Source organism: Aquila chrysaetos, chromosome 10, assembly GCF_900496995.4.
Source record: "Aquila chrysaetos chrysaetos chromosome 10, bAquChr1.4, whole genome shotgun sequence".
Classification (NCBI taxonomy): domain Eukaryota; kingdom Metazoa; phylum Chordata; class Aves; order Accipitriformes; family Accipitridae; genus Aquila; species Aquila chrysaetos.
The window spans coordinates 27033001-27047287 of NC_044013.1; the positions used below are offsets into that span (position 1 = coordinate 27033001).

General features: G+C 39.7%; 1 protein-coding gene across 4 annotated transcripts in view; it reads left to right on the forward strand.

Annotated features, from left to right (window-relative positions):
* WDR33 (WD repeat domain 33) overlaps positions 1 to 14287 on the forward strand; it is a 70839-nt gene that overhangs the window by 52185 nt on the left and 4367 nt on the right. For 2 of the 4 annotated variants that reach the window (XM_030027473.2, XM_030027476.2), the window contains 11 exons: positions 244 to 354; positions 1172 to 1266; positions 1501 to 1509; positions 2153 to 2239; positions 2491 to 2630; positions 3000 to 3152; positions 3547 to 4596; positions 9334 to 9436; positions 9713 to 10175; positions 13801 to 13967; positions 14096 to 14188. In XM_030027473.2, the coding sequence (XP_029883333.1) occupies positions 244 to 354; positions 1172 to 1266; positions 1501 to 1509; positions 2153 to 2239; positions 2491 to 2630; positions 3000 to 3152; positions 3547 to 4596; positions 9334 to 9436; positions 9713 to 10175; positions 13801 to 13967; positions 14096 to 14188 (2471 nt within the window). Of the gene's footprint in view, positions 1 to 243; positions 355 to 1171; positions 1267 to 1500; positions 1562 to 1969; positions 2004 to 2152; positions 2240 to 2490; positions 2631 to 2999; positions 3153 to 3546; positions 4597 to 9333; positions 9437 to 9712; positions 10176 to 10273; positions 13968 to 14095; positions 14189 to 14287 lie in introns of those variants that run through there. The other 2 variants (XM_030027475.2, XM_041126909.1) reach the window with 2 other exon arrangements.

Here is a 14287-nt window from a genome sequence, read left to right on the forward strand (position 1 = left end):
GCTTGTTCTGAGATGTTGTAGTTACTTTGTTCTAAACATACAGTTAAAAATCCCTGTGTTACTGAATTCCTTATTAAGAGCAACTGGGAACAATCAATTCACCCGACAGAAAAATAAGAGGCTTCAGTTTAGCAAAATACAGGGTAGAGGAAGAGGAACAACTGAATAGCAAAAGTTTTGTATTGTATCTGTAGCAGATATTCACCTGTGTGATGACTGATTTTTTTTTTTTTGATGCATCAGGGTTGAGAAGGAGGTTGGTGGAATGGAAATGGCCCATGAGGGAATGATCTGGAGTCTGGCGTGGCATCCGCTTGGACACATTCTCTGTTCGGGCTCAAATGATCACACCAGGTATTTTCAAGTATTTAAAGAAAAGACCTAAGGGAACGTATGTACATTTAGAAACTAGAAAGGTGCATGGCACCAGTGAACAAAGAATAGATTGGGATGATTCTGATACACAACCAATGGGCACAGCAGAGAGACTAACTTACCTAAGTGGGAAGGCACTGACATTTTACATTAAAAGGTAGAGTCTAATCTCTTGTCCTTCATCTAAGGAAGCCTTGAAAGATACTGGGGTTTTGGGTTTGTGTGGGCTTTGAAATTTCCTGAAGACATTTTTGAAAAAGACTTGTTGTATTTTCTTGCTGAAGAAATATTCTTATCTCCGCAGCACTTTTTCCCTGCAGATTATCTGCTGGTCATGTCTGTCTCTTCACATTGCAAACATGTTTGGAGGCATATAGTTTGTGCTTTTAGGTTGAACATTCTGTAAACATGGAGCATTTTATAAATGGAGTAAATTTTAGTTTGTGGATGTGTGTGTTGATAAGTTTAGTTGTATAGGAAGAATATATTTGAATTGAGCGAAAAGTTTTTGGAATGGACTAGAAAGATATCTGTTCAGGATCTGATGTTGATGCCTTATGCCACTTACACTTTGAAGTATCTTCTGAGTTGTAACTATTCAATATGGTAATTGTTGGTTTCTTATTTTTTGTTTGAACCTCACACCTAATGTTCAGAGCTAGCGCTGAACTTGATTTAGTAAGTGTTGAATCCTTATATAATCAAGATAGCATGCTAAAAATTAAAGAACTAATTAGATTAAAAGTAGTTAATACTCTTGACCCTTTATTGAGATCATATAACTTCCTTTTGACAGCAAGTTTTGGACTAGAAATCGTCCTGGAGATAAAATGCGAGATCGTTACAACTTGAATCTGCTGCCTGGGATGTCGGAGGATGGTGTGGAATATGGTAAGGCAATTTCCCTCAATATGGAAGAAAGAGGGTTGGGGTCAGGAACAAGCCTAAGTTATTAGCTGACACTAGAGTGCGGCCTCTGGGTAAGATGGTGAAACAGTATTATAGCATTGGTGACTACCTAGACAAAGATTTTTTTTTTCTGTTTGTTTTTTTACAAGGATGATATTATTCTCCATGTTATCAGCGATCACCATTCCAACAATAACTTTTCTTTTGTTTCCACAGCTCCGGGAGGTAAGACCTGCTCTGTCAATCACAGGAATGAGGTTTGGCTCTCCCTCTGGCAATATCTCCAGTTTACTTTTCTTCCTGAAAACCTCATGTGACTTCAAGATTTCCCACAGTCCTGAACTACAGCAGGAAAATCTTTCAAATCATTGAACTTGACTAAAATCTTAAAACTTTACCCGCCTCTTAAGGATTTATCTTGGTAATTTTAGGCTGCTCAGGGTTGCCCAGCTACATGGCATGCCTCAGCAACCTTTTCATCTCTGGGGTTTCATCTATTTCTTCAGATTTTTGATTCCTCTTTTGTGTTTGGGAATGTTAATTCAAATGCAGCACTTTAATCCAATTTAAGTTTTAAAATATATAGATTTGTTATAACAAAAATGGGAATGGGTATGGGTTATTATTTCCTTTTCTGAGCTTCTACCATAAATGTAACTTTCCTGAAAGGACATAGTTTCAGACCTTTTGGGGTGTATTTATAAATCTGAATTTGCAGTTCTTCTAATATCCTTTCATTAATGTATGGAATTAAAAGTGACCCACTAGTTGTGAAATGATACCAATGGTAAAAGCATGTGAGGATCCAAAGGGATAAAATGACAATGTAAAGAAAAATGTTCCAAGTATAAATATTGTTTTTCTCTAGATGATCTGGAACCCAACAGCCTAGCAGTTATTCCTGGGATGGGAATACCTGAACAATTGAAAATAGCCATGGAGCAAGAGCAGATGGGTAAGTAGTAGCTATGGGGAAGCATTTTCCTGAGCCATCCAGATACTGTGTGACTTTTCTTTCATTCCTTTCATATATTTTGGTAGCACAGATGCTTTTTTCTAAAGTTCTGTATTGTGCATATTTCCTATGTAAAGAAGGAAGAGTTGAAAAACCTCTTGGTCTCTTTTGCTAAATAAGCTGTAAAGAGAGTAACAGGATTTCTCTGTAAACCTGCATTGCTCTGACTGTTTGTCTCCCTGGTGCTAAAGGGAAAGATGAGTCCAACGATATTGAAATGACAATCCCAGGACTGGATTGGGGAATGGAGGAAGTAATGCAAAAGGACCAAAAGAAGGTGCCACAGAAAAAAGTGCCCTATGCAAAACCAATACCAGCACAGTTTCAGCAGGTAAGTATCTGATACACAGTGAACAGGAGAACACCTTGTTATTTTCCCAACTTCAGAAAGTGTGTGGCTGTTGAAATGTTTTGGATTTCCAGTATCAGCTCTTTTATATCAACACCCAGTGCAAAATAATTTACCACAGTAGTTAGTTTAATTACTATTTAAGCATAAAATATTTGGTAAATTCCCTTATATCTTGTATCTGTATCTGGAAAATGGAATGTTACAAGATATGGAAGTTTCATTCAGCATTGTTTTTAGCTTCTGAATATCCATACTAGACAGCATTCCAGCATATCCTTTCCCAGTGCAGCAATATATTCCATAGATGTTGTTCCACAGAATTCATCTTGTGTTTACTATTCTTTGTAGGCATGGATGCAGAATAAAGTTCCCTTGCCTCCCCCACCTGAGCCATTGAATGATAGAAAGGAAGATATTAAGCTGGAGGAGAAAAAGAAGACACAGGCAGAGATTGAACAGGAAATGGCAGCACTTCAGTACACAAACCCGCAACTCTTGGAGGTATGTATGTAAAGACAGGTATCAGCAAATTTGATTTAGTGCTCTATGGTCTATATTTGTCTATATAGCGCACCATAGTGCTCTATGGTCTATATTTGGACCTCAACACTAAAATTTGTAGCTTGCTTTTGCAGTACTGTTTTTACCTTTTTTCAAAAAAACATCTAATTGAGCAGGGTGTTGGACTTAATACATGAAGCTATGAAACTTCAGTGAGGCCCCCATATTTCAGTTAACTAATACTGATCTATGGATCTTTTTAGTTGCATTTCTGTTAAGAGAAAAGCACTAAATCTTTTTAAACTCCTGAGAAATGAGATGATTGCTTCTGATTTTTAGTTGTTACATATACTTCTGTGCTTAATTGATTTTCTGGGTCTCTTTTTTCGGACAGCAATTGAAGATTGAGAGACTTGCACAAAAGCAAGCTGAGCAAGTGCAGCCACCACCTCCAGGAGGCTCTCTTCACGGACCACAGCCTTTTCCAGGGCAAGGCCCAATGTCACAGATGCCTCAAGGATTTCAGCAGCCCCTTCCACCTCAGCAGATGCCAATGAATATGCCTCAGATGGGACCCCCTGGTCCACAAGGACAGTTCAGACCTCCAGGTCCCCAAGGACAAATGGGACCTCAAGGTCCTCCATTACACCAAGGAGCTGCAGGTCCACAAGGGTTCATGGGACCACAAGGACCTCCAGGACCCCAAGGGCCTCCACAAGGAATGCCACGGCCTCAGGACTTACATGGACATCAAGGAATGCAGAGACATCCTGGCCCTCATGGGCCAATGGGGCCTCCAGGTCCGCAGGGTAATGCTGGCCCACAAGGCCACTTAGGACCACAGGGTCTACCTGGGTCTCAGACTCATTTAGGACCTCAGGGTCCGCCTGGCCCACAAGGTCACTTGGGTCCTCAAGGTCCCCCTGGTGGTCAAGGAATGCAGGGGCCACCTGGTCCCAGAGGAATGCAAGGACCTCTTCCTCATGGCATGCAAGGAGCTCCAGGATCTCAAGGAATGCAGGGCCCTATATCTCAAGGGCCTTTGATGGGACTTAATCCAAGAGGGATGCAGGGTCCACCAGGACCCAGAGATAATCAGGGACCTACTCCACAAGGGATGATGATGGGTCATCCACAAGAAATGAGAGGTCCTCATATGCAAAGTGGTTTACTAGGACATGGTCCCCAGGAGATGAGGGGCCTCCAGGGACCCCCGCCTCAAGGTACAATGTTAGGACCACCACAGGAATTGCGTGGGCCACCAGGTCCACAAGGCCAGCAGGGACCTCCACAAGGCTCTTTAGTAGGGCCTCAAGGAAACATGCAAGGACCTCAGGGACAACCGAACCCTTCAAGGGGGCCGCACCCTTCCCAGGGCCCTCTGCCTTTCCAGCAGCAGAAAACGCCTCTGTTGGGTGACGGGCCTCGTCCCCCATTTAATCAGGTATGTGTCGGTCTGTATAACAAGAAGAGTGTTAAGAATGTAGGAATGGTAACATCACAGGGTAGAAATGCAAAGCAAGAGCTGAGAGTCTGGAGGTTTGGTATACTAGCAAGTCTGAGGCCTCAGGAAAACTTAAATGACAATGAAGAGAGTTATGTAGTTTGGAAACAGCAGAGGTAACTGTAGAAAAGGCTTTATTGGAAATACTGGTACAGAAATCAGTCTGCTATGAAAATATGTAACCTTAAGAGAAACTCTAGGTTTTTTTAATTTAAAGACACTGAACTGTCTTAAATGGGGAATTTCCTGGGGAGTAGGCAAGCACTAATAAAAGTTGAATTTAAGCAAACTGGACATAAGAAAACTCGTATGTATTAATTAAAGCAAGTTACTGCCAACTCTCAGTTGTCCAAGAGTAGTTAATCCAAACTATGGGTTGAATTTACCATAGATGCTGATGCACCTGGAATCAGCTTAGGTCAGGTTGAACTTACCAGTTCAAACTAAGCGCACAGGAACGCAGCTATCCTGCTTCCTACCTTGGTATCGAAACCATTTAGCCACCTTTGTACTTTCTGGAGCAAAAGTTAAGAGATTGGCATTGTACACCGTTAACTCGTTATCGCACCATTTGCTGAGAAGCACAAGAGGGAGCACAGGTATCAGACAGGTTTGTGTAGGACTAGCCCAGGTCTGGCAGGGTGAGCACTGAGCTGGAACTGCTGAGCGTGGCCTGGATGTGTGCTGACCGCTAATTAGACGTCCCTGTGCCATGCTGCCTTGGCACTCAGCTTCCGGCGGGTTCACCAGCTCAGCAATATGCTTGCACTTAGCTGACCTGGAATACCAGAGAGGGTTGCTTACAGATGCACCAATCAATTCTGCAGGAATCGAGTCAGGTTTTGATTAAGTCTGCTTCAGGACGAGGTGCAACCTGCTCAGCCCTCTTCAGCATCTTTCGTAACGGGCTTGTTCTGTCTTCTGATCTACCACAGATAATGCAGAGCTTTCTGTATTTATTAGCTCTTACAAGTTCCTATTTCTATGGCACTGATTCTGTACTTAAAACTTCCCTTGATGGTCTTCAGCTTTAAGATTAATTTTGAAGGGGATGTTTGGAAAAAAAATTCTATTTACTCCATTTTTAAAAAATGTGTCGGGTTTTTTAAACAGAATTAACTCTTTTAGACTTGCACTCAATAGTTTCTAGTTAAAGCTTTGGACAGGTATGCATATAGTCCTTAGTGTGTAGTCCAGTACCAATCACAATGAGTGATAACATATTGAAATGAGCTTAGCTCAGTGATTCCATTTCAGATTGCAGCAGAGTAGCCTACAAATTGTGGGTTTATTTGAATATTTTTTCCTTACAAATCAGCAGTAATTCCCTCCAGAAGTCTGTTAATGTGACACTAGTGCTGAGATTTCAGAAGCACTGAAGTTAACCAAACAAGAGTTGGTTCCACAGCTATCTAAACTAGCATAGTGTTTTTCATTGCTATCCCAGGGAGACTAAATTTTCTGCTTTGAGAATAATTACCAAGCTTGTGTGTGTATAAAAGTTTGTATATGTTTACATATATGTGTAGGGCTGTCCTTGTCTGACTGATCCTGCTGTTAATAGTCTGGTCAGAAAGTTGCTTTTGACAGGTGGCAGGTTATTTTCAATGAATACTGCTGTCCTGAAGTGTTTTACAGATATTAAAAAAAGACAAAGCAAGGTATTTTTGACCGTTTTTCCTTCCTTGTGCAGCTTTAGTATGGTAATGCCTTTAAAAAATGAACAGATTTTAAAATTTGTAATGTCAGTTTTGGCTCCAGTTTGCTGCTTTGTAAATATGAACGTAATAGTAGTTCCTATTTTAAAAGGCCCTATCTGTGATTTTTTTGCACAATAGGCTTTAGCTTGTTTTGTTCTGAATTTGGTGTTTATCTTCTGTAAACTTGTACAAATCACTTGCCTTCCTTTTCAGTAGCAGGAGTGTATGAATATATATCTGCTTTATCAAGGGCTTGTGACATTAATACTGAACACTTATACATATTTGTAAAGGTTAATCTCCATATAAGGTACCACTATTACCTGCATCTGCTGTACACTGGAAAGCAGAAGTTTACTGCAGAGTATGTGGGCGAGATGTACATCTCTTCCTGAATGCGAGATCTGCTACCTTCTGCAAGCATGAAATGGAGTAGAGAATTGTTTATGAGAAGGAAATTGCCTGAGATATGATTGTCAAAATCTTATTCTGGAGATAGGCATGTTGATATTAAAATGCAGATGGATAAATAGAATAGTTGCACATTAGCAGGAGTACTTTGGAGCTCTTTTGCTATTGTTAATTTAGATTTGATCTTCTCATGTTCCTTTTAGATGGATGTGCTGAATTTCATCTTACTGGTTGAGTGAGGTACGAATACTTCAGGCCAAGTGTCTTGTCCACATAGAGACAAACTTTATGAGTTTGTGCAGTATTTTAGAAGAAATGCAAATTTTTCTTATGGGTGAATACAAAGAATTCTTTTCCCCTTCAGTGCATAGTTTTAATTAATACAGATGGCTATCATAAAATGGCTGTGCCATTTGCGTACATAGGGCAGATATGCCCGTAACGTGGAGCAGTTGTGTTCTGCTGCATCAGCTTATCTGACTTGTGCAGAACCTCAGCGCACTTTAGGGAATCCTTGAGCCAATGGTGGAGGCGGCATGAGGTGCTCCAGATGTACCTGCCTCAAGGTGCGGGGTATGCAAGGCCATTTATAGCTTTTAGTACGGTACCTCCTTCTGAGCTGTACATATTTGTTTTTCAGTTTCAAGCCCACCTGGAATGTATTTTGAAATGAAAGGCATGTGAAAATGCAGTGTTAAAGCTCTGTCTTCCTGTCTTGTCAAAGCATGATTTGTTTGGAATAGAGGTTTTTGCCAACTGCTTTGGAAACTCATTTAGTGAGTGCTAAAAACTGCTGCTTTGGTTAAACACTAGTGGCATAAATTTAAGAAGTTCAATAAAGTTTATTGCAGGCAAACATATGCTAAATATATGAGAAATCATGGAACTCCAGCAAGGTTTTGGTCAAGAATGGTAGAAGCACTGAGATAGCTGGATCTTACCTTGTCAGGGAATTTATTTGTTCTGGACTCAAGTCAACATTCAGTCACTATGAAAGTATTTTGGGGTATTTTTAATAGGCATTGGACCAGGCCTTTTATTTTTTTTTTCAAAGTCCTTACAAAATTATTCAATGTAAATGTGATGTTTGTAGTATATATTTGTGTGCTTTTTTTGTGTTTAGCACCTATATTGCAGTTGAATATAAATGTTTTATTTAAAACCCGTATTTCAAGATATGATTGGAAAAATATACAAATGAACTTGTTGCTTCTATGCAACCAGGAAAAAAAAAAAGGTAGTGTTTCTCACAAATAAATGTGAAGCATGAAAATTATTTAACTTTGATTCATGGAGAGATTAAGCAGTGTACTTAAGAGTACAATGACAGTGATGGGAGCATAGGTTTTCAAGTATTCACAAACTGTCTGCAGTCTGGAGGGTTTTTTACAAGCCAATATGAAGGCCAAATCTAAATCTTACATATTAGACATGTCTAGGAAAAAAATACTACGTGTTTAGGGTTTCCTGGTATGGGTCTTAGGGGGATTTTTTTTTTGTGATGTCAACATAAAAAGGTTTTGTATAGCAATCTTGCAAGTCTCAGCTCTGTCTTGTTTGCAGTGATACATTTTTATTATTGGACCTCGTTGCTACAGTGTAAATTATGTACATGCTCCCTTTTAGTTCCAGTCAAGTACAAACCCCAAATGATGACTTTTTGCTGTTTAAAGGCAGAATCGGACAGTTCAACCACATTGTTTCCCAGCCATTGTTATCAAAGTGGGTCCAGTGTAAACGTAACTCTAGAAATCTTTCATGGGTCTGTGACAGTCTGTGACAGAAAATTACAAAAGACTTATATATACTTTATTTTTTCTTTGGGATCATATAACTTACACAAACCTCTGCTCACTCTGCTGTTTCTGCTTGAGAAAAGCAGGTGACTGCAGCTTCTGCCTTTTGCTCTGTCATTGCTTAATAACCCATTAACCACTTGTCTCTTAGTGCTTAGCCAAGTATTAGCACTTTCTTTTGATCCTAGAATTAGAATTAAGAAAAACAAACTTTGCCAGCATGTTAAAAATGAAACTCATGTATTTCCATGTTAACAGTTTACAAAGGTTTATAGGAGACGCTCTCTTATGGCCCTGTTGTTGTCCCCTGTCCTGACATACTTGATATTTTTATTTTTTCATTGTTTCTTTTTTTTTTTTTTTTTTTGTTCATTTCCAAAGGAAGTCTTTGGTCTATGCAGATCTTTAGCTGCTTTTAAATCAGTACCTGATTTTTTTCAAACAAATACACACAGTTTCCTCATCTTCTCTAACAGGCAGCTAGAATATGAGCTTTATCATCAGTGGTTGTTTCGGGTAAAATGTTAGTCCTTGAAATGCTACGTTTCCTATAAAATGATGCATTTCTTAGACAGTGACTGAAAAGCATTACTGATGTGAATGTTTGAAAATTAGGCTGAAACCACTAGAAAATCAGCTGTTTCTATTATAAGACCTGTGCAGATGCAGTCTTGATGTAAAGAAAATTGTTTTGCCCCTTACAAAATGCTTAAAAGCAAAAATACTCGCGCATGGCAATTCACATGGCTTTTCTTATTATATGCTCATAGGATGGACAGAACCCAGGTCCTCCACCACTGATACCAGGACTGGGGCAGCAGGGAGGACAAGGTCGTATTGGCCCTCACAACCAAGGACCTGGTCTTAATAAAGGTAATTAAACATGTCTGTTCTTCTGTGAGTAATTCTCCTAAAAGAGGCTGTTCCAGTGCAGTGCCTCTAGACAGAAAAGGCTACAGCAGAGCACAGGGCCTTGGCTGAAAGGAAAGCTTCCATAGACTTGGGCTGGAATATAGAGGAAAAGTTTTCCCCAAAAAATTACTTAATGAGAGATGTATGGTGTATGCTTTGTAGAACTGTACGAACTAGAGCATCCTAGAGCGTTTTTAGAAAACGTTACAGAAATCTGCTATGATTTTTTCCCTCAAGGTGACTCCCGTGGTCCACCAAACCATCACATGGGCCCTCTCTCAGATAGAAGGCACGACCAGAACAGTGGTGGTCCTGATCATGGGCCTGAGAGAGGGTTGTTTCGAGGTGGCCAGGAGTGGGGTGATGGTAGAGACAGCAGGGGCATGCCAGATAGACGAGGACCTCACCCAGATTTCCATGATGACTTTGATCGACCAGATGACTTCCGTGACGACTTCCATCCAGATAAGAGATTTGGCCATCGATTACGGGAATTTGAGGGGAGAGGAGGCCCACCATTGCAAGATGAAAAATGGAGACGAGGTGGACCTGGGCCTCCCTTTCCTCCTGATCACAGGGAATTTGAAGGAGGGGGTTCAAACCGTGGGCCTCCTGGTGCTTGGGAAGGACGGAGACCTTCAGATGATAGATATCCACGGGATCCTGAGGATGCACGGTTCCGAGGAAGACGAGATGAGAGGTAAGAATAAATCTACTCATCTTTTTTGGGTTAAAGGGTAAATGGAGGGAGCTCTTTCTTCCTGGTTTCCTTTTCATTAAGGAGTCTATCTGTTTCAGATTTATAAACTGGAAACCAATAAGGAAATGAAAACTCTAATATACCTGAGTATAGAGTCCATAAAAATCATTCAGTAATAGAAGAAAACTTGAAAAATGGTCATTGTACACAGCAGCTTCCGTGTCTTTAAACAGTAAGTAAAGAGAAGGGAGGAAATTTGTAGAGAAGATCCAATGACACAGGATGAAGATTTGAGACCGTTTTGATGAAAATTGAGAGGAAACTTGAAGGTTAAAGTGACAAACTTTTGAACACTAGAAGTGGATTTTGAGACTTTGTCTCCAGTCACAAAATACAGCATGACTGTAGAGACTGTAGAATGAGATGTAATATACTTGTAAGGAGCAGGAACAGTCATCCTACTATCAAATATAAGGGGCAGAGCTACAGCATCTGTTGGACTGTTGAGACTATTTTCTCATGTTTTGGCTTGTAGAAATTTTATTTCTCTTTCTGACTTATTTCTTAATGCCAAGCGAAGAACTCAAAAATAATCTAATTTACAGCAATGTCCATGTCATTGCTCACAATCTCCAAATAAATCACAAAGGGATAAATTTGCTTCTAGTTACCAATGTAAATATGGAAGAATTATGCTAAATCAGCAAGATTAATTGTCATCGAAATTGCTCCAGATTTATGCTAGTTTAACTGAGTTAAATTTGGCTTCCATGGTCTAAGCCTCTCACTGACCACCAACTCTATATGTATAAGAACGTGTACTTGTACAAATATATTGTGGTCTCCACATAATGTGAATTTTGTGTGTTTTAGTTGCCTTTTTAATCATTTTCTTACATTCCTTTTACTTTGCATCTATACAGCTCTTCTTTTAGCTATTTTCTACCTAGCTCTGTAAAGATGTACCTTCCTTTTGTGTGAAGAGTATGAAAAGAAATGAACAGTAACTAAAAGAAGGTAACAATTAAAGCCATTTTAAAAAAGTAAAAATAAGAGAGCATCCAAGCTGAACAGTCTGCATTATAGAATTCTAAAAGACATAGCAGACAACACTTTTTAGAAGCTCAGTAGAGATTTTAAAATCTTATATTGGAAATGCTTAGGGACTGGAAAATATTTTATTACGATCCCGATTTTTAAAAAGGTTTCAGGAAGAGAGTCCAAGAACCTTGTGACCTGTAAATCTGACTTCCGAACTAAGAAGAGAGTCTATTTGTCACAGTACAAGTGTTTGTACAGAGTTTGGTTTAAAAGGAATCAGCACAGGGCTATAAAAGGCTTGTTGTGCTTGCAAACTTAATGAACTCCTTTGAATGAAGGTGAATTAGGTGCCATTTACTGCAGATGCTGAGATGAACTTAAGAATCCCAACCGCTCGTTTAGCTGACTTGGTTTGGAATTTAGATTGTAACTGGTTTGATCAAGCATGAGAGGGAAGTGTGTGTATGTGTGTTTCTAATTTCCCGTCCTTTTCATCCCTGTCCTGTTCTTACTCTACCTGTGCATATCAACATGATGCTTCTACTGCAGAGACCTGCCTCTTCCTGCCTGCTAATCTGCAGAGTGTGTAGTTCTGTACATTAAGGTCCTAGGCCTCAAGGAAGAAGATCTGAGAGCAGTCAAACAGGAACTGAGCCCTATGCAAGGCAGGGTTTTACATGTGACTGATATGAAAAAGTGAAAAAGGATATACATACATAACACAATATTAGGAGCTGTGGCTATGTCAGGCATAGGTATGATAGATTTCAGAATTAAACTGTGTCCATAACATTGCTTGGAAACAAAAGGAAAGGCCCTATTCCTGCTAGCTGTAGGACCTTGTGTTGCAAATCTTGGTAATTTACAAGCTAAGCAGAATCACACCATGTCAGTATTAAAGTGGGAGGCCCTCTAAAGAACATCTAGAGGACTGTGCTGTTTCAAGGCTAAACAATATTGCTATGTGGTTATTTGAACCATTTGTACCTGAAACTGTTCAGTTTGTTTTCCCAAATCATCCAGGTTAATGTAAAATGGTTCATTGTCCATACACAGCACTCCCTCCATCCACTGTTGTACCTATACAGGCACAGCAGCCTCCTCTCTGTATTGTGTTTGTTTTCTGGGAGGTGGAGACAGACCTATTGTTTTTAATTAAAAAAAAATGTAAAAGTTTAAAAATATTGTATTGTGTTATGACTACTGTTAAAATATTTAAATTTGTAATTAAAAGGTTAATGTTGTTAAAATTCTAAATAAAAGTATCTAAAGTTTTGCTTGTAATAGGATGCACTGTGTCGTTAATGAGCTGGGGAAGGGGATGTTGCACAAAGCCAATGCCATCTGACTATTATGGTGGTTAGTTTGGCCAGTGTGGAACTGGGAATAGAGGGGAGGTGGGGGGCATCAGTGTGAATGGGCAAAGAGTGCTCCGCATTATCTGTGCTGTCACTGAGGGGTGGGCAGGAGCAGTGTGGGGTTGCACTGTGAGGATTCCTGAACCAGTGTGCCTGCACCACCTAAACATCTCACCTGTGCTTGCACAGAAACTGGGCTGTAAACTGAGACAATCTTAACCGGTGCTAGCGTGCACTTTTGGAGTTGCAGTAATACACAGAACATGTATGCACTTTTACAAGCACTCCAAGTGTTTAAACTGGTAATGTAAAAAACAAAACTACTAGTATTCATGCAGCCATCTACAGGCTTACCTGAAATGGCACTGACAGTTCATTAAGAACTATTCTCTTCTCTGAAGACCTCTGTTAAAACCCCAGTGTGATACTGGAGGAGCTATATATACTCATTTAAGATGAGATGCAGAATCCAATCATACCAAATTACTGAAGATGTCACGGTACTTACTAGAAGGAAATTACCAACTTTAGTGTCATAACTACATTTCGCAAAACAAAATTCTTCATTATTGCAGTTGGATAAACTGCTCTTCAGGTTGTAGAATGCCACTGTGCATGCTGTTAGGCAATCATCATCCCTACAGAGTCAAGTGCAGTCTAGATTCATTTGCTAAAATTGTAAACTTAGAAGAATGAAATGAAACAGAGAATGTTCTAGCCAAAAATCCCAAATCAATAGGAATGAGATGCTGGAATGTTTTGTTATAGCCGTGACTCTCACTGCTTGTATTTTTTCAGGTTGTTTTTATCACTAAAATGGAAGGGAAAAAAGGGAAGGGGAAAGTAAGACCACCACAGTTAAGGGAAATTCACTTAAACTTTTCCTTACCTTACCTTATATCTATCATCACTCGCTGATTGTTTTTTTTTTTCCCCCCTTTTCATTAAATGAACGCAGTATATTTGACAATATTTTTCTTGTATGAAAAACCAACACAATCAACAGAAGGAAATATGATGGAAAATTACAAAAATGAATAAACAAAGTGCTCAAAGGCAGAAAATGTGCACTTTTCCACCTACAAATCCTATTCTAGTAACTGTATGTGCTATACTATTAAGTAAAACAGTTCAGAAATGAGTTGCTTATTAAAATGAAGCTGACTCAAGTTTATCAGTCTAAATTCTGCCTAAAAACCACATTTGTACCATGTTCTTTCTTGTAGCTTCAGAAGAGGAGGACCCTCAAGACATGAGGGTCGGGGACCCAGGGGGAGAGATGGCTTTCCTGGCCCTGAAGATTTTGGGCCAGATGACACTTTTGACTCTCCAGATGAAAACTCAAGAGGAAGGGACCATGGTGTTCGGGGGCGAGGTCGTGGTGCTCTTAGAGGTGAGGGGAACATTCTTCCACACTGAAATGCAAGAATAAGGAAGCAGAGATATTTCTTGGGCAAATTACAGTATTTTCATGAATACAATCTCTTCTCACTCCTGTCCCCTGCATCTCTTACTGCTCAGGAGGCCGGAAGGGTTTACTTCCTACTCCAGATGAACTTCCACGTTTTGAAGGAGGGCGGAAACCAGAACCCTGGGATGGAAACAGAGAAGCAGGTAAAAAATTTGGTGAGGTTTGTTTTAGATAATAGACTAGACTTCTACGATATAACCACTTACACAAAAAAATTTTTTTAAAAATCACCTCTTTTTCCT